The sequence below is a fragment of the Diabrotica undecimpunctata genome, chromosome 9 (assembly GCF_040954645.1).
Source record: "Diabrotica undecimpunctata isolate CICGRU chromosome 9, icDiaUnde3, whole genome shotgun sequence".
Taxonomy (NCBI): domain Eukaryota; kingdom Metazoa; phylum Arthropoda; class Insecta; order Coleoptera; family Chrysomelidae; genus Diabrotica; species Diabrotica undecimpunctata.
In genome coordinates, this window is record NC_092811.1 from 112,379,611 (window position 1) to 112,406,897 (window position 27,287).

Below are 27,287 nucleotides of genomic sequence, written 5' to 3' on the forward strand. Positions count from 1 at the left end.
TACATATACTTACTCTGGCAGTGGAAGTGGTTGAGGTTCACGTCTTCCAATACCAGCAGGCTCCTTTATTGCATCTTCAAGACATATCAATTCCAATTCTGCTTCGACTTTTCCCTTAAATTGAAACAAATATAATAGATAAGTGACTGAAAGTAGATATAAAAAAGTGGTACAGTAGACGGTAATGTAGACTAGGGCTAAGCTTCTTACTATGTTTTCTGCTGAAATTGTATGATTTCTGAGGAGATCTAGGTATCTACGACAACCCAAAGAGCCCACAATTAAAAAAGGGCCAATTACGTTGTCACCTAAAATACCAGCCCAGACGTTGACTTTTTGCCAATAATGTGTTTTGTAAGGAACACTTATGTGCCTATTTTCTGTTCCCTACGGTAATAAAAGGAATTGTGATGGCAAGTTAAAGAAAAAGAAGACTCATCTGTAAACAAGATTTTTTTCATAAAATCTTCGTTACTATTAGTGTGTTTCATCATGTCCTCATAAAACACCATCCGTCATTCATAATCAGCAGGGAAAATTTTCTGAGTTTTTTGCAATTTGTAGCAATGGTACTTATTTCTTTTTAAAATATTTCATACAGTTCTAGCACTAATAATAGTTTCTATTGAAACTAGTATGACAAAAAGACAATTTACTGTTGACAGAGAAACTAACAATAGCGTACCTTTCTTGGGCACTAAAGTAATCCGCATTGAAGAAAATAATATAATACTAGATTGGTACTAAAAACCTACTGCATCAGGCAGATTTATAAACTTTGCTTCCAACCACCCAAAAAATCAGAAATACAGTTCAGCTCTTGCTATGAAAAATAGAAAAATATATGTGACGACCAGTCTCTTAGTAACAGTCAGAGCAAATTACTTGAGATATTTATTAACAACGGTTATCCGAATGCACTCTTTTAACAATTAATTTACAAGTCGTACTATTATGATGAACCATTGCATAGAGATGCTCCACAAATCTTTAAATATAAAAGATTGCCCTTCGTTGGTAACGTGACAAATAAGATTACAGCCTTTTTTAAGCCATACACTAACATTAGAATTGATAGGTACAGCGGTATTAATAAAAAAAGTTTGTAAAATATCAAGGCTGCGAAGGTTGCTATATTGAACAGACAAGCCAATGGGTAAAACAACGTATTGGCTTGTACAAAAGTAACTGCCATAAAGGAAAAACACATTCGCTGTTGTCGAACACTTCATCAACACAGATCACAAGTTTTACTATACTAAGGTTGAAATCCTACAAACAGTAACTCATTATAAAAACAGGCTGTTTCTTGAAATGTGTTATATAACCAAAACAAAAAATGTATTAAATTACAAAGAAGATACGAATCAGTTAAGCTGCATCTACAGCAATATTCCGCATTTATTCTATTCGAAATTAATTTACCATATATCTACTACTTTATTTTATATATACAAAGGAAAAGAAACTTTTCCAAGTTAACATGCTCTTTGTCTAACTTGGCTGCACCGTACTGAAGACGACCAAAAGTCAGAAATGCGTATATATGGTTGCTTCCCATCCTATACACATGCTGTATTATATTTTTTTTTTCGCTTGTTGCAAGCTATGCCGATACCTACTAACTTTATTTTGCTATTAACTTGCATTAAACTTTCCTTGTTGTTGGAAACATTCTAAACTTTTGGCATTCCTTTCCTCGTGTAGATTAGCTTCCTCCGTGGATGTGTAAGTTGTTGCTCTAGAAACCTCAGAGTCTTCTAAAATTATTGCCACAAATTGATCACATTGCTCCTTTAGTGATCCTTTTCAAAGTTAACATGCTCCTTTTCTAACTTGGCTGCACCGTACTGAAGACGACCAATAGTCAGAAATATGTATATATGGTTTGCCATCATCTTATACACATATTTTATTATATTTTTTGTCCTTTGTTGCGAGCTATTCCGATACCTACTAACTTATATATATATATATATATATATATATATATATATATATATATATATATATATATATATATATAAGAAAAAAGAAGTACTTGTGACTCGTTTGGAACAAATATATAACTGTTTTGGATGGGTTGGAGTCAATAAAAGGGCTATTGGTTAACTATTTTTTTAATCTCGAGCTTTCAACTGTGTTTACAATTATTATCAAGAGCTAAAAAAGACAAAATATCTTACAAGGTTGAACTAAAAAGAAAAAACAATTTTTGTTAACTTACCAAATAAAAATCAGTTTAGTAAGTAAAAATTACTGCTAATACATCTTCAAAATAATTAATATAAAAATGCTTTAATCTAATAAATGTTTCTCTGAAAATTTTTTTGAAAACATTTTTTTAATACAAAAATAATTGAATTTATAAATAAGTTAAAATAGCAACCAATTACAAATAAGAATCAATGTCATAAATGCCAACATAAAATTTTTATTTTTGACAATTATATTGCCAAAAGTAAAATGTGTGTGTGGAAGGATAATGGCACGGAATCAAGTCCATTTGCCACAGAAAGTTGTATACAGAACTTTTCTTATAATATGAATACAAAGTTGAGGGTTATGCTGCTTTAAATTTCTATTTTTACTTCTTTAATAAAATTTACTAGAAGTTCTAAAGTGTTTCTATTGGCAGTTAATAAAATGTGTGATAGATTTAATGGAAGAAAATATTTCATTTTAATTAGTTTACGAATTAAATCATCTGATTTTTTTACATGTTTTTTGCAACCGAAGAATATATGGTTGAGATCTCCGTAAGAGTTCTGATCACAACTACAGGCCGATGACTGTATAATGCCCAGCTTAGCAAGGTGCGATGGAAATCGCCCATGATTTGTTTTAAGTCGAAAAACTCTTAGAGAACATGGTCATCTAAATGAAATGTTCTCCTATTTGTTACTACTAGATAAATGCAATAATAACACAAACAATAATTTATCAATTGACATTTAAAAGAATTTTGTCAGACTAATGTCATGTATTTATTTAGAATAATTAAGTGTTTTTGGATGTACAGTAATTTTTTAAATTTTTTAACATAAAAATAGGTTTTATATATTGAAAAAAGATGAGAGACTATGATAAATTTTATCAACATTATAATACATCTTCGTTGATACAACCTCATTAAGTTTGTAAGTAGTGAATTTTTTAATTAATTAAACCAACGCCAACAATTTATTCATCACATTTGTAGCTCCCTGATGAAGGACATAACCAATGTCCGAAAGCTTGGAATAAAAATTTAAAAGAGTACACGTTTTATTTTTTATTGCTGCAAACCCACTATTTAACGTTTACTTCTATATATATATATATATATATATATATATATATATATATATATATATATATATATATATATATATATATATATATATATATATATAGCAAGACTACAATAATAATTGCCACCTATGGACCTTCTAACAGAAAAAAGAAAATTATTATGAGATAAATGCCATATTAAAAAAAATCGCTATGAAGTAGAATAGTAGGCGTCTATGATAAAAATAAAAAAACTAAAATGAGACGAGATTAACAGACATCTGGCAACATAATCGGCTTAAAATATTAAATGGCTTATTGAATCACAAAGGTATACATATTTTATATTGAAACAAAATACCATAATACAAATGCATGACGTCAGAGTATATCGATCAACAGAACGTGGAAGGAATTATTATTTAATAAAAGCTAAATTGGTAACCACCAATAACCATAATTTGAAATACCTAGTATACACTATTTTTATTACTAGTGAACTAGTAAGTGAACTAGAAGTGACTAGTGAGTGTAGTAGTGTCTGGGGGCTCGGGAGACTGAGACCCCGGATGCCCTGAAGAAGACATCAGAGAGGATGTCGAAAGCTCGGCCAATGGATATCGACGCGGTTCAACCCGGAAGACTGGTGAGTTTAATATTAATTTTTACAATAATATTAATCTTAGCTCTAGGTTTAATTGTACTAACCGCGGAAATCTTTCCGAACATAATATATATAAAGTTCCAATTTCACTTTTGAAATTCTCTCCACCACTTTTCATGTATAGAATTATTTGAAACTCGCATTTCGTTATTTATAATAATAAAATAAACTATTTTCAATTTTTATAAGTCGCCACCACCTCCTCGACTCTTGTCAAAAACATTACCTTAGCAGATTTTCAATCCTACCTACAAGAAAACACCAATCTTAATCTGCGGATCAAATCTACATATGACATAGATACAGAAGCTCAATATTTCACCAGACTTGTGCAAAAAAAGGCAATGTACACCACGAACTGAACGCAAACCAACACATACGATAAAAGTTCCTCTGCACATTCGTTATCTCATTGCTGAAAAAACGTCGTGCGAGGAGAACCTGGCAAAGATCTAGAAACAACATAGATCTAAATATATTTAACAGACTACGTAGGCAACTTGGAGTGGCCATTAAAGCCGCAAACAATGAAACCTTCGAACATTACATTACAAACCTTACAGCAAATGACCAGACCTTATGGAACGCGACTAAAAAACTTAAGAAACCATACACAACTCTCATTCCCATCCGTAAACCGAATGGCAAATGGGCCTGTTCCAACCAAGAAAAAGCGAACGTCTTTGCTGAACATCTTAGAAACGTATTTTAAACAGAGCCAGCAGACCCTGATGAAGACGTGGAAAAACTTATTAGCACAGCATGTTAAATGTCCTTCCCAATTAAAAGTTTTACTCCTATAGAAATCAAGAAAGAAATAAATAAACTCAACTCACGAAAGGCCCCAGTTTATGATTTAATCCCGACACAAGTACTAAAATAACTTCCTCGCAAGATCATTACTTTGCTAACAGTTATATTTAACCGCATACTAAGTTTATCACACTTTCCAAAAATATGGAAAGTCGCTGAAATTATTATGATCCTCAAGCCAGGAAAAAACCCCAATGAAGTATAAATTTCTAACATTACAACCAAAACATCAGTTTGGTTTTCGGGAAAATCACTCCACTGCCCAACAAGTCTATCGAATGATAAATGAAATATTAAAAAGTTTTGAAGAAAAGCAACGCTATATTTCTACATCTCACACGCGTTTGACAAAGTCTGACACGGAAGTCTGCTTTACAAAGTAAGAATAGCACTATCTAGTAACTATTTTCTCCTACCTAAATCATACATATTAAATAGATATTTCTCTGTAAAATTGAAAGGCCAACAATCCAACCAACCACTGTCCTATCAACTCCGCAGTCCTGCAGGGTAGTGTTCTAGGACCGCGGCTTTTCTCACTCTACACAGACGATATACCAGAGATTAATAATACTACAACCAATTCTTTTGCTGACGAGGTAGCAATACTAGCTGTAAATAAAGATCCCATACAAGCCTCACAAAACCTGCAACATCATCTGAACATACTTATTGATTGATTGATTTTTGCTATAAAATCAATGTTTAAACAATGACGCCGTTGTTTTAGACTGATAGTTTTGATATAAATCCATATTTTCATACTAAAACTTCAATTTGTTCAAGGCTTTGTTCTGAAACGAAGTACTTTTTACATGTTACATGAATGGCCTAACTAAGATGTTTACATAACACTTTGTCTTCTTCAGGTTCCTTCTCCTATCGGAGGTTGGAAATCATCATCGCTATTTTAATTTTATTGGCCGCGCTTCTGAATAATTCTAATGAGCTGCAACCGAACCACTCTCTCAAATTTCTTAGCCAGGATATTTTGCGTCGTCCTGGGTTTCTCTTCCCTTGTATCTTCCCTTGCATAATTAATCTAAGTAATACATACTTCTCGCCCCTCATTATATGACCCAGATATTGAATCTTTCTAACTTTAACAGTTTTTATGACTTCACATTCTTTCTTCATTCTTTGTAACACCTCTATATTAGTTACTTTTTCAGTCCACGATATGAGTTTAATTTTTTGATTTTAGACTGTTTTATTGTCCACGCTTCCATGCCGTATAGTAAAGTAGAAAAAACGTAACAAAGTAGCATTCTTGTGCGGATCTCTAGATTAAGGTTACGGTTGCAAAGTAAGTTCTTCAGTTTTATGAACGTGTTTCTTGCCATTCCTATTCTAGATCTGATTTCTTTTGTTTGATCTCCATCTTCGGTTAGCCACGTTCCTAAATATTTATATGTTTTTACTCTTTCGATCGTTGTATTATTGATGATCAGGTTATCTACATTTTGTGGTTTTTTTGAGAATGTCATTGATTTCGTTTTCTTGAGATTCATTTGTAGTGTACCTTTCACATGCATTGTATACATGTTGTATTATGTACTGTAGATCTTCCATGTCACTTGCAAATATGACCGTATCGTCCACATATCTAATATTTTGTAGTTTCTAACACTTTGTAGTTTACATTAATTTAAAATTCTATTTCTTTGCCTCAAAGTATATCTATTTCCTAGTTTCAGCTAAAATTTCCTCGTTTCTAAATTAACTACCCTTGAAAAATATATTTTTGTTAGAATCCGCCAATACCAAAGAAAATTAAAGAAACCTAAATATTCCGTCTGAGAGAAAAATGTATTTTACGAAACCACTTTGCTGAAAGTGTTCCTAACACGTCGTTTCCGATTGAATTTTAGAAACGAAACTGCTTTGCGCTAAAAGTCGCTCTAAATTCTATTAGTAACCAAAAACGCCGGCAACAAAATGAACTCTATTAGATTTCTTATATAAGCTTATGAAGTCTATAAATTTTGTATTACGTGTTTTTCGTAAATTGAAATCAAATCAATGTGAAACTCTTTAAAGACCTGATTTAAAAAAATTACTAATTATAAATAGATAGAAAGGATAATAATATTCCATATTAATATATTTTATTCATACTTACAGATTATTTACATAATGCAGGACATTATACAGTGTAGGTAAAAGTTTATGGTCGGTATGGACCTTATGTGAGATGGAGTGAGAAACACCTGTTTAAAAAGAGAGGTATCTTAGGTTCGCCCTTTAAATATTGCCGAAAATACATGAGTGGAAATAATAAAAAGGGAAAATTCAACGTTGCCAAACTTATTGGTTTTATTTGACCTGTCGTCTTTTTAGCATTTGAACAATGTTCTAAGATAATAAAATTTGGCGAAATGGATTTAAATAGCAGCTTACTAATTTTTATTGGAAATATGCCACAATTTTACATCGCCATGTGTATCCTAACTTAACCACTATATTTATAAAATATTGTAGTATTGTAACAAAATCTGTTCCTTGTGAACACATGTTCAAAATCTGGTTTAATTTTAAATAAAAGAAGAACACGGCTAACAAGAAAAGTGGAAAAACTTTTTAAATGACATTTAAAGTTTTTAAATGTCAATTTAGACGATTCGCTATTTAATAATGTGTAATGTAAATGTAAGTACTATTTGTATATTTAAAATGTCAACGACCCACATCTAGTTTCTTATATTAGGATCAGAACCAGAGATATGTAAAATATCTTTGATCGGAACTAATCGTCTCACCAATGGGCAATGGGCGTCAAATATGGAGGGGAGACCAAGGGGAAATATAATTGTTATCTTTGTCTATTCGCTGAAAATATGATTTTATATCTGTGTTAGATATCCTGTTAAATTTTACCATACCGACCATAAACTTTTACCTACACTGTATAATATATAATATAACCTTTACCATCATAAATTTCAGAGACCCTACATAAACATGATTCAATGAGAAGTTTTTTATGTCGTTTTAACAGGTTAAGTGCCAGGCGTAAGTTCCAGACATTCAAAATATTATTATTGTGTTTGCTTATTCAAATTCGTGTACAACAAAGGTGAAATATATGGAGTGCGTGGGATCTTGTAAAAAAATGGATGAGTCAGCGACGTCTGAAACTCGCACAATAGAAGAACATGGCTGCTATCTTTAAGGGACCACGCGTTAGTGTAATTCGCATAGTGGGCAACTCCATTATTTTTAATATTACTTTTTGCGCCATCTGGTACAACGATACCATATCTTTAGCCCAGTGGTTCTTAACCTTTTCACAGCTGGGGAACGTTTGACCAATTTCGATGAACACCATTGTGTTATTTTATAGTAAACACTAAATAAGGGGTGCAAATGTAAATACAAATGTAAATAAAATACGTTCTTTAACTGCAAATACATGCAAAAACAAAATATAAGAATAAAAACATATTCTAAAAATAGAAATTAACAAAAAATATGTAGATTGGTAAATACATTAACAAATTAGATGTATGGGCATAACTAACCTAAAGACATAAAAATTACACAAATTTAGTGCGACACTTGATCCTGATGACTTTTGCAGATTTGAGCAATGTCCGGTCTAATAAGCGATAACACTATCCTCATTTCTTCATCAATATTCCTAGTCTTTCACGTTTCTTTGTTTTTATGTTTGTAAAGGTTGAAAAACCTAATTCACACAAGTATGAAGTTGCAAACTGTAGTAATACCTTTGATGTTCTTGTAGAAAGAAGCGGGTGTTCAGCTTGCACAGAAATCCAAAATTCTTCAAGTGACATTTCAGAAAACTTTAGTTTCAGAGTTCGATCCGTTGACAAGCCTACTAACCCTTCTTCCTCTTGTAATGATAGCTGGTATTTCGACATATTAATCGAGATAAAAGGATTTAGAATCCAATCGTAATTATCTGTATTTAGGGAAGGAAAGTAGTGATCAATTTTTTCTTCTAATGGCGTCAAATATTCAATGATAACGGATTTCATTTCTTCAATATTTGCGCTAATACTGGGAAACATATCCAATGTACCTTTTTCTAATATGCGATTTTTCCAAAAAAATATTTTCTTTTGAAACCCTGATAATTTGAAACCCTGTCAGTACAAGACAAAATATTTTCAGATTTTCCTTAGACACTCGTGTTAATATTATTGAGGTATTAAAAAATGACAGTCAAATATCCTAATTTGGCAAGCCAAATATTATTTTCTAAATATATTACAAATTTATCTGTTGTTGCACCTTCTCCTTGAAAAAAAGCTAAAGATTCTAGAAAAATTCTAAACATTTTTGGCCATTTAAGCTCTAAAACTCGATTCAAGACTTTTTCTCTTCTTAACCAGCTAACTTCAGTATGCAAAAGCAAAACTTCGTGTTGTGCTTCCATTGCAAAACAAAGCTGTTTAAGAAGGAGTGTTTTTAATGGCCTTGATTTTATGTAATTGACCATTCCCACTACTTGATCTAACACAGGTTTTAAAGCATTTGGCAACGTTTTGCATACTAGTGATTCTCTGTACAAGAAACAATGCGTAATTATTATGTTTGGGTTTCTCGTTTTCGCAAGTGTAGCAAGTCCCTTAATAAAGCCTAACATTGATGGTGCCCCATCTGTACAAATCACCACGCACATATTCCATGATATATTATTTTCTTCAAAATATGATGTAATGCACTTAAAAAATATTTTGATCCGTTGTATGTTCAGTAAGTTCCTTACAACATAAAAACTGATTTACTATTTTGTTTTCAGAAATAAAACAAATGAATCCTATTAAGTAGACTTTGCCACTAAAGTCAGTAGATTCGTCAACTTGCAATGTAAAATTTTCTCGTGTCATAATACCAAAAACTGTACTTTCAATATCGTCTGACATATTTTTAATTCTATTTCTTATTGTATCGTCGGAGTGGGGAATTTTCATAATTTCTTTTTTTACATCCTCACCAAACATAATTTTTACCATTTCTGCACATGCTGGTAATACCAAAGATTCAGCAATAGTATGCGGTTTCAATCTTATAGCTATTAATTCAGCCATTTTGTAAGAAGCTAATTGTGCTTTGTCAAAAATTTTAACAATTTTTTCAACTTCTTATCTGCTTTTCTTGCATGTTCAACAATCTTTGAAAGTACGCTTTGCTTTTAGAACGAAGATTGGCATGTTTTGTAGAAAAATGGCGTTTTAGTTTAGCCGGGACCATTGCCGAATTTGATAAATTTTCACCACACACAAGACAATTTGACATGGGACAATCTTCATCACCTTTCCATGTAAAGCCATAATTCAAATATTCTTCCGAATACTGGCGATTAACTTTTTTGGTTGGTTGGGAAATGGGAAGCTGTCCCTCTACAGAGGTACTAGTTACTGATCCATAGTTTATAACTTGTGCATCGTCAGAACTGCGTTTTCTTTTAATAAGGAATTTGTCCATTGCTGCAATGCGAAACAAATTTTATTGTAAAAGGTGATTAGTTACAAAAGTAAATTAACAATATTCATCGTTGTTGTTAGCTGTAAGTAACCTTATTTTTATTTGAACTTGCTGTTAAATCTTAAATAAACTAACCTACTGGACCTACTTGTAAATGACTTACCTATCAACTGGAACTTAAACCTGAATAAAAATAGTGTCCACGTAACCAATAGGGCGTATTCAAGCAAAACAAATGAGCACTCTTAAGCCTGGAGTTCGCACCACTACCGAAGACCGAGACCAGCAGTGTTGCCAGGTACACCAGAAAACAGGTAACCGGGTAACCGCGACAATAAATACACGCATAGCATAATAAGCCGACGATATTGTCAAGAGAATTTTTCATTCTTCCCGATCTCTTGGAAGCGACACAATTTCACGTCGGTCTGCGAGATTAACGTATATTTTTCGCGGAGCAATTGCAACACATTCGCGTTACTTGAACTTTATCGTAAAAATCTTCAATTTTTGCTTAAACTCTGCGTGGAGTTTCATATATCATAAGAAAGGTAAGTCTATTGTTTAATATTATTTATGCGATAATCGAAAAAGATAACACAAGACGGAGATACGAATATTTTCACAATAAATATGACTACTTTTTACTGTTATTAAACAATTTTTATTTTTATATGTACATATTTAGCATTTAATAATATGCATACCTATTGTAAAAGTCAGTAATTGTTCTCTTTTAAATTTATTTATATTTGAATGCTTCCGTATTTAGTATGGGATGATTTTCGTTGAAATCTAGTTAAATAAAAAAAAATCTGTATAAAGTTCGTTACTTTTTTATTCATATTAAACTCAAAAGTAAAATAAGACTGTACTATTTTATTTTTGTTACAGAAATGGCTTAAAGAGCAGACAGGATTATAAACCTTCTACGTGTGCTGTCAAAGTTAAACGACACCAAAAAAAGGACAGTTTTCAAGTTAAAGAGCCTGATTTAGACAACTGTACTCTTGCTCTTGCTTCATGAAATAAAACACCATCGACAGTGTTATTGCCGTGCAAACAAACAGTATGCAAGGCAAATAACAGTCCAATTATTGATGATCTCGAGAAATATGCTAGATAAACCGAAGAAATGCTTATTAATCATGTTTGTGAGGAAGAACCGTATATCATAATGAATTTGGGCGATTTTAATATTACAAACACAGTCACTAATGGCACAGAAAAAGCAGAAGAAGGCATCTCGTGCATGCAAAAAACGAACTGCCAAGACAATGAAACGTCCAAAGACCCTGACTTCATAATCATGAAAGCAGAGATGGAAAAATGCTTGGGGTAAAAAAATGCTTTTTTGTAAATACATTAGTAATTGTGAAACCTATAGAAAGACGAAGGGAAAACGGGAAATATCTAGAAGGCAAACATCGACTGAGTTTTATTTAAACGCTGAACATAATAGAATACGAGTATGCAAAAAGATGTTTTTAAATATATTCTGTATTGGAGAAATTGCCATAAAGAGATGGGCCAGGGAAACAATTACAGATAATAAGCAAGTTAAAAAGCAGCCGAAAAGCGGAAAAGAGATAAATAGCTTTAAAAGCATCTTCAAAACATTAAATTTTTTCGACAAATTACCCAAACTTGAGTCCCATTACTGCAGGGCAAATAGTTCAAAGTTATACTTGGAAACAGTATGGCAATCAAAAGCATAATTATGTAGAGCTTACTGCAAAGATTTTTGTTGGGAAAATAATATAAAACCCATGTTAAGAGCCACCTTTATCATAATTTTTGATCAGCAAAATTTATCTTTATACCAGCCTAAAAAGTATAAGTGTGATTATTGTGTGATAATTTTTTCAGATGCGAAAATTCATGTCATTTTTTCGCTGTATTATTAACTATCCTTCTACCACAATTTTACAATCATTACCTTAGTCCAACCCTTGATAACCCTTCTTATTCCAGTTCAACCTCCCCTCCTTTAGAAATACAGACAGTTTTAAAATAGCAAGAAGAAAGACTCTTTCTTGATTGTTGATTGTCGCTAGGGATAGTCGTTCGCTCTTTCGTCTGCTGAGTCTCGCTAGGCATAAGTATACTCTCTCTTGCCTGTTACCTATGGCTTGGTACAGACGTACCTCTCTTGCCTGTTGTCTATCGATGTGAACGGACGCTCTCTCTCCCCTGTTGACTGTCGTTTGGTGACAAGGGTTTCTCTCTACTGTTGACTGCCGCTAACTAATTATCTTTCTCCTGCTTTTAGTTTCGCGAAAAATACCGCAAATACTGTTTTAAATCGTGTACAGACGCAAAATGTGCTCTATCTCGTGATTTCAGTGTTAGTACCGCGAAACCGTGTTCAGAAACCGGTATCCGGACAGATTCCGCGTATAAAAAACAACCACGAGCGTAAGCCTGTCAATACCGTGAGTGTGTGGAACAAAAATATTGGTAAGACTTTGTATAAACTTAATTTGCTATTTTCTGTATAACCTTTTTCCACATATCCTAATTTATTTGAACCAGCCCTATGTAATACAGTCCTCGTTAACTGAAATTATATTTATAATTTCACATATGTACATCCTTTTTGTACATGATGTTTGTGTAGCTTTTGTAACAAAGAATATTTCGCACGATAAGTACAATCTTCACATTCTGCTAAAAAACGAAGCACGTTAAGAAAAGGTTCTTTCTTTCTTTCTCGTAGCACTACAACCCCGGGTGGGTTGGACTGCACAACTTGCTTCCATCTTGAACGGTCGCCCATAATAGTGGGGTCAGTGGGTAGCCCCATTGTTCTTAGATCTGACCATATATTGTCTCTCCATCGCATTCGTGGACGTCCTAAGGGCCTTTTTTCTGTGGGGGCTTTCTCCCATATTTACTTGGCAAAGCGGTTATTAGGGAGTCTATGGACATGGCCAGCCCATCTTAGACGTTGGGATTTAATCTCTTGGACTATATTCCTCGCTCTATACATCTGCTTCACCTCAGCATTTGTTCTTATTCGGTATTGGTTGCTATTAATGTCGTGATAAGGCACAAAGATTCTTCTGACGATCTGAGATCTCTCAAAACATCTAAGTTTTCTTTTAGTTTCTTTGGTCAGGGTCCACGTCTCACACCCATACATGAGCACCGGTCTAATCACCGTTTTATATATTCTAATCTTTGATGTTCGTGTTAGGATTTTAGATTTAATAGTATTGTGGAGGCTGTACATACATCTGTTTGCTGCCTGAATTATTCCTTTAATCTCTTCCGCGATATCGTTATCTGCAGTGATTGTTGCTCCGAGATATTTAAAACTCTCCACTCTTTCTAAGTTATATGGGTATATTGTAACATTTTGCCCTATTCTATCTCGTCCCTTTTGTCTGTTGATGCACATGTATTTGGTTTTCTCTTCGTTTACCCTTAAACCAGTTTTCTTTGCCTCTACCTCCAATTTATTAAAAGTCTCCTTCACATTGGTGACTGTGTTTCCCACAATGTCAATGTCATCTGCGTATGCTAGTAGTAATTTTGGTCCATTTACTGTCAGTAATTCTGTTTCAAGTTGTGCTGCTCTAACTACTTTGTCCAGAATGATATTCAAGAGGAGAAGTGACAGCACATCTCCTGGTTTCAGGCCACTGCTTATTTTGAAAGATTCTGAGAGTTTGTTACCTATCCATCCGTACTCTGGATCTACAGCTATTCACACATAACTTAACAAGCTGTATAAGTTTTTTTGGAACTGAAAGTTCTGTCATTGCATTCCACGTCTGATCTGTGCTACTCTGTCCAAATTCCAATGTGAGCTCCCTCTATTACAAAACAAAACTTATCGTACACAATTTCACGACTTACGATCTAAAACGCCAGCAAGGTGAATATATTTTTGGGAATGAAACAAAGGGTCGGATAACAGCTACTGAGTTTGCAACCATAATAGTTAATTTCCTTAAAAAGAAAGTCGAGGCCAGTCCTCGCGATAAAACAACTAATTATATGTTGTATAGCGATGGTTGCGATGCTCAAAACAGAAATGCTATGTTAGCAAACGCCCTCTTCAACTTACCAATAGAAAAAGATTTAATTATAATACAAAAGTATCTCCAGAAAGGTCATACCCAGATGAAGGTAGATAGCATGCATTCTACGAGAGAAAGATTGATTCAAAATCCACAATTAATGTACCTCTTGACTATGTAATAATATGCAAAAAAGCATACTTAAAAAATTCCTACAGAGTAGAGTACTTATCGCGTGATTTTTTTTAAGAACATTGAAGGTAATATAAATTTTATCTCATCAATACGACCTGGAAAAAAAGTCGGAGATCCCCAGGTAGTTGACCTAAAGGCAATTAATTCTACAAACAAAAATATAGTTTATAAAATTAGACATTCTGAATTAGAATGGAAAAATTTTCCTGTCAGATTACCTGAAAATCCAAAATTTTTAGATTTTGACTCTTTGCCTGCATTATATAGAGGTACAATTCCCATTAAGAAAGAAAAATATAAGCATTTGCAACAACTGAAGAAAAAGTATACAACAGAACTATAAACTTTTTTCAGGAAAATGCGTATTTCCATTTTGCTTTCAAAATATTAGTTCGAAATCACGTATCTCCAATTTTATTTAAAACAAAAACAATATTTCATCTAAAAACCAAAAATAGAACATTTAAACTCTATCTGAGTTAACTAGTAGTGGTAAAAACTAATTTCTTGCCAATCGGTAACAAAAATCTTTTAAATTAGTTTTTTCGCTCTCCTGTAAAATTTTATAAAATCGAGTTACGCACAATGCGAATTACACTGACGCACGGCCTCGGACCACACGTCAACTAAACATATTAGCTTATAGAACTTACTGTGCATTTTTCATCTTTAGCGTCCCTCTCGTATGCTTTAAATGGCCACCAACCTCTTGTTCTTCGTATCTTAAACAGATTAACTGTTGGGGCACCTTTTTCTAAAATTTTTAGGTTGCATTTTGCAACTGTTTTCACGGGTCTATATAGTTTAGCCAATTCAAGAGTCAGTGTTCCTTAAAAAATGCAAAAAATATTTTAAATTATGTAAATCTCACGAACGTGGAAGTTAAACATATCTCTATAAGCGAGAGTCTAAACAAAAGCAAGAAGTCCCATATGGTATACTGGATATAACGTCCAGCAGTATTTTTTTAAGATAAATTACTTTGTGATATCTTGTTTTCCAGTTATGGATATAATAATTTATAAAAATCCAGTTTTTTCTAATTATTGAAAAAAAAATTATTAAAATGAAGAAATGTAGGAGCTTTTTGATCCTAATGATAGTCAAACATATGCAAGATCAAACAGATTAGTAAAATATCTAATAACTAAAGCACAAAATACCTCCTGGGAAAGTAAATGCGAAAACCTCAATAAATATATGAGTCGCTCAGAAGCAGAGTGGCCCAACTGATTTTTTTGTATAATTCAGGTAGGTAGTAAAATAGGTGGCATTTTATCATATCTTTCATTTCAGAGTCAGAGTGGCTCAACTAACATTTCGTTGTATACCAAGAGATGGCGCGACTTGTACAGTTAGGCTAGGTAAACATTTCACATGATCTCGTTATGGAAACGTGGCCCAAGTGACAGTTGGGCCAGTGTGCAGTATGATATTTTAGACATTGTCACTCTTGCCTTGTGTGTTTGTATCAGTCTTGTCTAGCGTTAATTCGTTCTTTAAAGTACTATAAGCCTTTTATACGGTTTATGTTTGTGCAATCTTGAGCAACGGTGAGTAAATTATTGTATTTTAGTGTAAATTAATAGTGATTGTAAATATCTCGGCTCAAAATTTAAATTAGGATTCTAAATTTTTTAAGATTATAACCTTAAAATGAAGAAACCAGGCTAGTTTACTACTTAGACATATTTTTATAATATCTATGGTATGTTTATGGTTTTCTAAGCGATGTTGCCAAAAGCATAGGTTAGTCTTTAACTTAAAGACATTTGTAAAGGATTTTATTCAAAAGTTTTTTTTAAAGACATTTGATCACTTGAATTAATAATTAATAGAGAATATTTTTGTTATAGTTTGGAAATACCGTTGTCGGATACATCCAGTACTCGTGAACCCAGTGAATTTGAAACAGATTCTGACTCTGACTTCCATCCACCTTCTGATGCTGAGTCTTCTACAACTAGGGAAAGCTTCACAGAAGATGGACTTGTGGAACCTGGATCAAGTAGGGGTAAAAAACGTAAGAAAAATAATTCAGTTTGGAAAAGATCTAAGTCTAAGTTGGAAAGAAATTCAGGAAAATCATATTTGAATTCTCGTGGTAGAATTGTGTCTAAGAAACAATTTTTTCATGGAGTTTGCAGCTGTCCACGAAAGTGTCATTTGTTGTCTTCTCTTGAAGAAAAAAAAAATATTTTCCAAAGTTTCTACAACTTATCTGATTTTAATTTACAGACTGCTTACATTAATATACAAGTAAATGTTGTCAATAAAGGTCGACATACAGCAGCTCAAAACCATAATAAACGTTCTAAGACACGAATTTATACATTACCGAAAGAATCATGTGATATGGTAACTGTTTGTAAATCATTTTTCAAAAAAGCTCTACAAGTTTCAGATGGAAGGCTCACCAGAGCTTTAAACAAATCAATAGGTGGCGATTTAATCACTCCGCCACTAGATAAAAGAGGCAAGCACCCCCCTAAGAATAAGACAAGGGAAACCGATATTCAAAATATAAAAGATTTCATTAACAAATTTGCCAAATATACATCACACTATAGCCGTAACAAAAATCCTAATCGAGAGTATCTGTCACCTGATTTAAATATCTCAAAACTTTATGATTTGTATGTGCAAGGTGAAGAACCAGAAGTGAAGGTATCCAAATTTATCTTTTCGAAAATATTTAATGAAGATTTTAATCTTCATTTCCGTTATCCTCTCACTGACACTTGCAAACGATGTGACGCTTATAACATGAAAATAAAAAGCTGTGTAGGTGTAGAAAAAAGCAGAATGGAAACAGAGAAAGAGTTACATCTGCGGAAGGCAGAAGCAGCTCGAAGTGGAATGAAGGAAGATACAGCCAAGAATAAAGATACCACAACAGTAATTACATTTGATTTGATGAAAACTTTAGCTACTCCTAGTATTTCTACGGGAGTGGCTTATTACAAGAGACAGTTGTGGACGTATTGTTTTAGCATCTACAATCTAACGACAGGACAGATACACATGTATGTATGGCATGAATGCATAGCCTCACGTGGCCCACAAGAAATTGGTTCTTGCATTTTACACTACGTAAAAACATATGTTAACACACCAGTTTTGATCTTGTACAGCGACCAATGCGGAGGTCAGAATCGAAATATTAAACTGGCATCTATTTGTACATACATGAGTGTCTCCAATACTTTCAGTCCCACAGTCATACATCACAAGTTTCTAGTTTCCGGTCACTCCTATTTGCCATGTGACAGAGACTTTGTAGTGATCAAAAAACAAAAACGATATTTTAAAGACATTTTTTTGCCAGACGATTGGGTGAAAGTTATTTCCAGTTCCAAAAAGAAAAACAAATTTCAGGTATTTAAAATGACCTCTGAAAATTTTAAGTGTTCTGAATAACTAGAGAAGTTACTTACAAACCGAAAAAAAGGAGAGCAAGCTATAAAAGTATAATGGCTTAAAATACAGTGGCTAATGTTCAAATCAGAAGAGCCATTCAAAATTGATTTTAAGTACTCTAATAACGAGAGTGTATTATTTAATTGTGTTGACGTCACAAAAAAAAGAACAGATGTCTTTCAGATAAAAAGAGAAGACTTCTACTTGGCCATCCTCTATCCTGCTGGAAGACCCATAGAGCAACTAAAGTTTAAAGACCTTCAGAGTCTTCTTCCTTACATTCCGCCGGTCTATCATGAATTTTACTTAAACCTGAAGACAAACGTGGAGGCAGTAGATAATGATAATGGATCGAAAACAGATGAATAGGTGACCCAAGTGAAAGTTTTATGTTTTTTCGTAAAAGCTTAATATTTGACATAGTGGCCCAACTGACTTTTTTTTGTAGAAGTGGTTTGTGGTTTCATTTTTAGCTCAATTCTTTATTTGCCGATATCTCAAAACATCAATTTTACATTTAGACCACTCTGCTTCTGAGCGACTCATATAGGGTCACCAACATCAAGAGAAGCATATAAAACGGTAAAAAACCTGAAGAGCAAAGAAGCGAGTAGAATAGATTTAATAGAAGAACGAGCTTGGATCGAACATTACTCATAACTTCTGTTGTTAATATATTTTTCATATGCTCTTCGCTTGTCTTTTCCAAATGGCCATGTTCTTTTTAAAATTTAATTATGTGGGTAAAAACAAAACGTAAATATTTAATACTTTAAAATGTTTTATTCTTACCTATAAAATCATCTTTAGAAAACGTATCATTATCCCACACCTGCAATGTTAGCCTGCAAGGTAACTTAAATTCGGTTTCATCAACTGCAAAGATACTTTCTTTCTTCTTTATTACAATTTTGTTTTCGGTTGACAAGTAATCAAAGTGGAAAATAAATCTCCAGTTGAAATTTCCCTCTCCGGTGAGTGATCTATAATGAACGTCTGTATATTGAGCTTGGCTGCTGTCGACTACCCACCTGCAATTATAGCGTAACAATTAAAGCTTATTGTCTTGACCCACGATTAGTTTACCGTGAGATATATTTGCTATAAAATATTATTTTATTAAATTAAAATAATATACGACGACAATTTTCATAGAACAATTGATTGCTTACTATACATGTTTACAGAACTGAGTTTCGTTCGATTCTACTAAAAATACATTACAAATGCCTAACAGAAATCTCTGGGAGAGGGGAGGGCGTAACTAAGAACTATATAATTTTACCTTCGGGTAAAAACGTAAATTACAAAATCATTCATATTGTCCTTATCAAAACCATATACAGACGCAGCGGATGCGACAACAATAGCCGAGGGATTTGCCGGGTACATACTTTTTAAAGGGGGGGATTATAATAGACACATTTTCCTCAGAAATATGTAAAACTAATAAATATTTTATTCTTTTAATAGATTTTTGATACTAAAATTGGATTAAATTAAAATGAGACGGAATACTTATTAATATTAATAAAAAAAAACAGAACTTCTAAAAATCATACAAACAAGCTAAATTTTGCTGAGAATATTTATTCTGGCATCCCAAAAAATATGCAAAAAGTTTACTGCACCTACACACCCCGGCTTTCCGTTAAAATCGCCCCTCGTAGGGGAAGAAGAACGGAAAAAAATTTATTACCAAGAATTTGTACGCAGTAGAAAACATGTTTCCAATAATAAATGTAGCCTAGATAATTTTGAACAAAATTATGTATCATCTCTTTTTAAGTATAAGCGTTCTCTTATAAAAATCGCTCTAAAACAGACAGAAGGCTATGACAACATAGACTCAGCTTGGAAAAATATCAAATTAGCTCTGGCAAGCGTATCAGATGAAATACTAGGATACAAAAAGAAAACAACAAAAAAATTGTTCGATGATGAATGCCTGAACTCATAACAGCAAGAAAGAACATGCTACAAAATCCCTTGCACAACAAGAATGAAATGTATAGACAAAGAAGAACAGAGACAAGAAAACTAATGAAAAGGAAGAAGAGGGAGTATCAGGAACAAATAATCAGAGATATAGAAGAAAAAAGAAAGAACAAGCGAGACAGTTCTTCAAAGGAGTTTCAGATATTAAGACCGGGTACCACCAAGCAAGAACAGAAAACTTCCTTCAAAACGACAGCGGGCAGCTTATCACTGATGACAAGAAAATCTTAAAAACCTGGAAGGAATACTTCTATCAACTATTGAACAACCAATCTAGAAGAAATACATCAAATATAGAGGTACATACAGCTGAAATAGAAGACTAATACCCGACATACGAAGAAGTAATACAGACAATTAAAAAACTTAAAAATAATAAGACACCAGGTAGCGATGGTATACCCGCAGAGTGCTTAAAACATGGAGGAGAAGCGTTGTACACTTCTGTTCAATTTTTTCACATGCGAAAAATCATGTCATTTTTTCGCTGTATTACTAGCTACCATTCTACCACAATTTTACAATTATTTCCCGTTCTCCAACCCTTCCTACTCACATTTTAACCCCACTCCATTAGAAATACAGACAGTTGTAAGATAGCAAGGAAGAAAGTCTCTCTTGCCTGTTGTCTCTCGATGATAACGGACACTCTCTTGACTGCTGACTGTTGCTAGAAACAGTCGTCCTCTCTTTCGTCTGCTGAGTCCTACGAGGCAGACGTATAATCTCTCTATCGCTACCTATCGCTTGGTACAGACTTAAGAAGCTTTTTCTCCACTCTAATTACCTCTCTCGCTTATAGTTACGCGAAAAATACCGCAAGTACTATTTTAAATCGTGTACAGACGCAAATGTGCTCTACATCGTGATCTAAGTGTTAATACGCGAAACACGTGTTCAGAAACCGGTAACCGGACAGTTTCCCCGTATGAAGAACAACCGCGACTGAAAGCCTCTAAATACCGCGAGTGTGTGTATGTGCAGCAGAAGAATTGGTAAGACTTTGTATAAACTTAATTTGCTATAATCTGTATAACCTTTTACCACATATACTAATTTATTTGAACCAGCCCTATGTAATACAGTCCTCATTAACTGAAATTATGTTCATAATTTCACATATGTACACCCTTTTTGTACAACTTCTATATACAAGCTTATTTAAGACATTTGGGGAGAAGAAACAATGCCAGATGAATGGAAAGAAGGGGTTATTGTACTAATACACAAAAAAGGAAACAAAAAGTAATGTACTAACTACCGGGGAATAACACTCCTTAACACTCCGGGGAATAATAGCTTGTTCATGTGATTTTTAGGGTTCAAATCTCTGATGACTGGACTATTGGTACAAATTTTATTTAACTTTGTTTCACGCGCAACTAACATTTAAAATCGCCGGTCGCTTTAAGCTACCATTTTTTATGAGAGAATGGTTCATTCTACACAAAAAGTGCTAAAAAACAGTTTTATTTAAAATTATCTAAGCTACATTTTTTATTTAAAATCGATTTTTTTGCGTATTTACTCCCTTACGAGGGGGGTTTTGGGAAGAAGCCCTTGGGCAACAGTAGTGAACTTTTTGCGTTTTTTTTGGGATTCCAAAATTGATATTATCAGCAAAAATCAGGTAAAAAAATAAGATTTTTAGGGGTTAAACCTCTCACGACTGGACTATTTGTTTATTTTTCAAAATAATTTTGACAAATATTTTAGTATAAACTGTATTTTATTCTACACTGGGGTGCAAAATTAACCGGACACTCAGATTTTTTTGTTTTTTGTTGGTGTTCAGATCAAAACTTGTTTAATTTGATTGAACTGTATTTTATGCCTTACTAGCGATAACGTTTTTTTCTTGTTTAAACCTGTTTAGATGTTTTTTGCGAACACAGTACTTTTACACATACGTTTTGTTTTTAATGTGAAAAATTGGCTTAGTATTAATTTAAGTTTATTGTGGGTGGTACTGTACCTCATTATAAATTCGGCTGTAGGGTTTTGTATTGTCTCCTGTTTAAAACTTGCATTAAAAAATATGACACCAGAAGAAGTAGCACAAGTTGTTGCTTTACAGGATAATGTGCGGAGCATTCGTTACATCGCAAATGCTTTAGGAATTTCTTGAAGTACAGTGTTTGACGCAATATAAAGATTTCGGGAAACAGGACAATACACCAGGAGGCCAGGTCCAGGTAGACGAAGAACTACAAGTCAAGTTGAAGATCGCTTTCTTAGGTCACAAGACTCACAAGCGTTACGGGATCGTACATTATCAGCACCAGTACTTATTAAACGATTAAATGATGTATATAGAAACGGTGTTTCCGTTTATACCGTTCGAAGACGCTTAAATGAATATGGATTAAGGTCCAGAATACCTGTCACAGGACCTCTATTAACAGCAAATCATCGGAGGTAACGTTTACACTTTACACAATTGGGGTGTTGATGATTGGAGTGCTGTGCTTTTCACGAATGAATGAAGATTTAACAGATGCTCATCAGATGGGCGGCCCAGGATATGTAGAAGAGCTGGTGAACGTTATCAGCAATGTTGGTTTACTCCGAGAGTTTAATTTGGTGGATGTGGTATAATGGTGTGGACAGGCATTTCACTAGAAACTCATACAGAACTTGTTACAATTAAAGAAAGAAATTTGAACCCTCAACGGTATATTGTGCAATATATTGAGCAGTGTTTGAAAGATCATGTCGTGGCATTTGTCCCATTTGTTGGAGAAAACTTTCGTCTGATGCAAGATAATGCTCATCCGCACATCGCAAGAATAACACGGGATTACTTGGATGAAGTTGGCATTCGCTTATTACCATGGCCTCCCAAGAAGTGCACACTTAAATACAATAGAGCATGCATGGGATATTCTGGGACGACGTAACCATGGTGAGTTTGAAACCATGAATGATTTGGAGCAAGAAGTTCGCGAGGAATGAGAGCAAATCCCTCAAGCAGACTTTGCTGCCTTAATCCGAAGTACGCCTGATCGAATGAGAGCCGTAATTAGGTACTACATTCTACTAAATATTTTTAGTAAAATATTTAGGTTTAGTTTTCCATACAAAATGTTTATATTTTTTTTCTTTGCAGATTTTTAAATTTTTTGAATTGTTTATTGTTTTTTCTGTGTAACATTCTTGATTTGTAATAAATTTAACTTTTTAATTTTGTTTATTATTAAATACTCAATTGCGAACACCTTAAACTTTTTTTGCGTCGACCGTTCATTTATGATCAATTTTAACACCCTCAAATTCATTGATTAATGACCCCTATTAATGAATGATTTTCTATTAATGAACGATTTCATTATAGGCAACACAACATACATTGCTTGCATAAATTAATTAAATGCTCTGTGATTGGCAGTGACCTGTGGTGTAGACAACCAAACATATACCTATTTATATTCCCACTAAAAAATTAATTTAAAATGAAGTAGCCGCTATTAGTACTATCTGTCATTGTATGTCATTATTTACTTTATTGTTTAAAATTCTGTGTATTTGAAAAATCAAAGGATGGATATGGACGAAGAGTTTAATTTAACTCCACTAGAATTTAACTTCTTCTATAACAGAATTTACGTCAAAATGCTATGCAGCAGATAATCATTTATCAATATCTTCCTTTAATTTCAGAAATTGTACCATTTCGAATATTAATGTTTACTATAATAAAACTACCACTAAGGAAACTTTGAATAAAGTCAATGAAAGCTGAAAAAAATGTTGTTTATCGTTAAGTAAACAAATATTTAAACTAAGATATCTTTATTTCTGAAAAGTACGGTCGACGGAAAAGTTTTGTAACGAACTCGTGAATTAAAATGGCGATTAACAATCTCGAACATTAACGCGCTGGCTTCGCTCACGCGTTAAAATATCTCAATTGTTAATCGCCCTTATTAATACACTTGTTGGTTAAATAACTATTAAACGCCAGTTTAAGATAAATTTGAGTGTCCGGTTAATTTTAAACCCCGTGTATTTACGATTTTTAAAACTGCGTAGAACCTAATACATATATTCATACCCTAGAATTTTAAATCTGTTGGTAAACTCTCTTTCTTTCACTCTATCTGTTCCATCGCTTTTTGTGAGGAACACTTATGTCACATTTTATACGTAATGGATTTCCATTTCACAGTAATATTAAATTTATTTCAAGAAAAAAACATTCTAAAAATATAAATCTAAGTATTTCCTAATTTTTATTGATGAAAAATGTGCGAAAAAATATATGGTATGTCAAAAAGAATTTGGAATGACAAGATTTTAGCATTTGCTGATAATGATCAATGATATCCAAGAGTTATAACATATAACTGTTTTTATAGTCTGTCTTTTACAGTCTGCTTTTTATGCGGTCTTAAAAACTGCTATTTCTCGTATTTTTACGCAGAATTTACTCGAGGATTTCAGTTTTGTTTATATAATCTTATAACATGTAGTGCATTCTTTTTCTGTTTCTGCTCAGTATTTTAAAAGAACCGCTTCGATTAACATGAAATTTTAAAAATAACAAGTAATTACCCTTTAACGTAAATATCAGATTTCCTCTCGCCGCTAAAAAAGTCGTCTTCGTCGAGTAAAACTTCATCTGTGTTCCAAATAATCACACGAAGCTCATACGGCGTCGGTTTTCTAAGACATATATCTATCTTCTTTGGAGGAGGTACATCGATTATTGGAAATATGTCTATCCAGAGTTGAAGTTTTCCCTGAAAAACAATGACGTTCTAATTTTTACCCAACTACTGCAAAATGTATTTAACCAGAGAATAATAACTATACTTAAGACGCAATGTGAAGTAAAAACTTTTATACATTATTGATCTCGTGGTTGTCAAACTCGCCAAGTAGGTATAATAGTAATTTCTCTCTATTTATGTAGGGCAGAGTCTCCTATATTGGACCGGCTCCTAAATTGGACTTTTGCAGATTTAAGCGAATCGACAACAAATGGTGATATCCGTTAATACCAACTAGAACTACATTGCGAAACTTGTTAGAGTTGCAATACGTATGCAGCTGTAAACAACGGTTGAGAAAATATTAGTGTTTTCGTGATTATTTAACTTCCGATACAAAGATACTACTACCTAGCGTTCCAGTAAGTAATCACAACATTTATAATATCTTTATTTCTCAAGATTCATTAAAGAGGCCATGGGATAGGGACTATTTTCGTGGCCTAACCTCCAAATTGGTAAAACCTGTTGTGGGTGAAATTTGATATTGTTTAGCTTTATAACAAAGTTTCCTAAATTGGACCAGCAGTTGACTTGTAAATTGGACCGGTCCAATTTAGGCAGCCATATTGTAAATTAAACGAGCCCCATTTGGTGCTTGGTAGAGTTCTTATGGGCTTAACGAATGTGCAAGGTTGTTTAAAGTACCTAAAGTTACACTAAAAAGAACAAACGGGCAAATAATGCAATTAAAAAAATAGGCAGGTTTACTGTATTTAATGAAGCAGTTGAAGCAGAATTGGCTAAACATATTTTGATTTTCAAAGATCGAAGCTTCGGGATGAGCATACAAGATGTCCGCAAACTGGCATTTGAATTGACAACAAGTAACAATTTGAAATACAATTTCAACACAGTTAAACGTATGACAGGCAAAAAGTGGTGTTATGGCTTCATGTCAAATCATAAAGAAATATCGTTATGGCAGCCGGAGAAAACATCAATGGCAAGGGTTGCAGGATTAAGCAAAGCACACATTGATAAAATTAAAAACTTTTACAAATAATTTGTATAGAAGAAAAATTGACCGCCACACGCATCTTCAACGTCGATGAGAAAGCTGCTCAACCGTACAAAGGCAATGTCAGAAAATATTAGCCAAGAAGGGAAACATCAAATTGTGAGCATTTCTAGTGGAGAGAGGGAGGAGTAAATACTACTGTGGTTTGTTGTGCTAGTGCAGCACGGCAGTTTGTACCATCCATAATAATTTTTAAGATGAAAGCTTTTCAAGAGGAACTTTCATTTGGTTTTCTACCTGGCAGCATTGTCACTATTAGCGATACTGGATACATCAGTAGCGATATTATTGTGACATGGCTTAATCATTTCATAGAAACAGTTAAGTCAAGCCCTAAGACCACTGTTTTATTATTATGTGACGGTCACAGCACCCACAGTAAAAACCTAAAAGCTCTACAAATTGCCAGGAATATTGGAATAAGGTTATTACAGTTACCAAGTCACATTACACACAGACTTCAACCGTTGGATGTTGGATTTTTCAGAGCCTCTCAAAATGTTTATGGACAATGCATCCAAAAATGGTTGCGAAATAACGTGGGTCGAACTATATCAATGTTTCAGGTTTCCGGAAAAATTGGAGAGGCTATGGACTTGCTGTAACAGTGAGAAATGCGCAGAACTTTTCGTGCTAGTAGCATTTGGCCTATAGATGAAAATGTTTTTAAAGAAACTGATTTTGCAGCTTCAATAATGTTTGACAGTAAACAGCTAACCATGAATCCAAACAAGAAGCATCCTCTTTTCAAGAAGATAATATTTTATTGGCAGCACAAACGAAGAGAGCAGCATCAACTTCCCTAAATACTATTTCAGTTCAGGATATTTCGCCGTTGCCTATAAAAAAATCAAAACCATCAAAAGTTTGCCGCACCCAGAACGCCGTTGAATTGACTAGTTCCCCTTACAAAAATGAAGTTAAAGCACGAGTTAAGGCATCTAAAGTAAAATCGGTTAAAATCACTTTAAAATTATCAAAAATTGGTTGTGAAAAAGGGAGTAAAATTTGCTGTAGCTAAATCTGACAGCTGGTATTGTGAAATATGTGAGTCTGAATCAGTCGAGGATATGATTCAATGTCTTAAATGTGAAATTTGATTTCATGCAAAATGTGCCAATGTATCGCTAAGAACTAAGATATTTTATTGTTCAAATTGTAAAACTTAAGATTAAGATTCATAATGTTACATGACAAAACAGACTTTTTACATTTGAGAAGACGAGAGAGAAAATCGATGTAGACTACTACAATTAATTCTTAGGGACAAAATAGAACGTCGAAAAGGACTAAGAAGAAAACAGGTTTTTGACTAAAAAACATTCGTGAATGAACTCAGATACTTAGAACTCAGATGTGGCAGATAATCGAGAAGACTTAGCAATGGTGATTCGCCAACGTTAAAAAATTCTGATATGACACGTAAAGAAAAAAAAAGCAGTTGGACCGAATGATATTCCTGGGGAAATTTGGACAGTTTGAATAGACAGGAGCAGGTTGGCTAATATGTTTGTTAAATAGACTTATGGAAGTGGGATAAATGCTGGACGAATCGAGAAGCAGTATATTGATACCTGTCTACAAAACAAGGGAGATATACAACAATACGTAAGTTACAGGGCCAGATTTTCTGAAAATTAAATTTTAGT

General features: G+C 33.4%; 1 protein-coding gene across 1 annotated transcript in view; it reads right to left on the reverse strand.

Annotated features, from left to right (window-relative positions):
* Nucleotides 1-27,287, reverse strand: part of mfr (ferlin family C2 domain-containing myoferlin misfire) — a 147,316-nt gene that overhangs the window by 29,055 nt on the left and 90,974 nt on the right. Inside the window, exons 22-25 of the mRNA XM_072545025.1 lie at nucleotides 24,400-24,587; nucleotides 18,640-18,878; nucleotides 15,081-15,256; nucleotides 14-114 (exon numbers count right to left, since the gene is read on the reverse strand). Of these exons, the coding sequence (XP_072401126.1) occupies nucleotides 14-114; nucleotides 15,081-15,256; nucleotides 18,640-18,878; nucleotides 24,400-24,587 (704 nt within the window). The remainder of the gene's footprint in view (nucleotides 1-13; nucleotides 115-15,080; nucleotides 15,257-18,639; nucleotides 18,879-24,399; nucleotides 24,588-27,287) is intronic.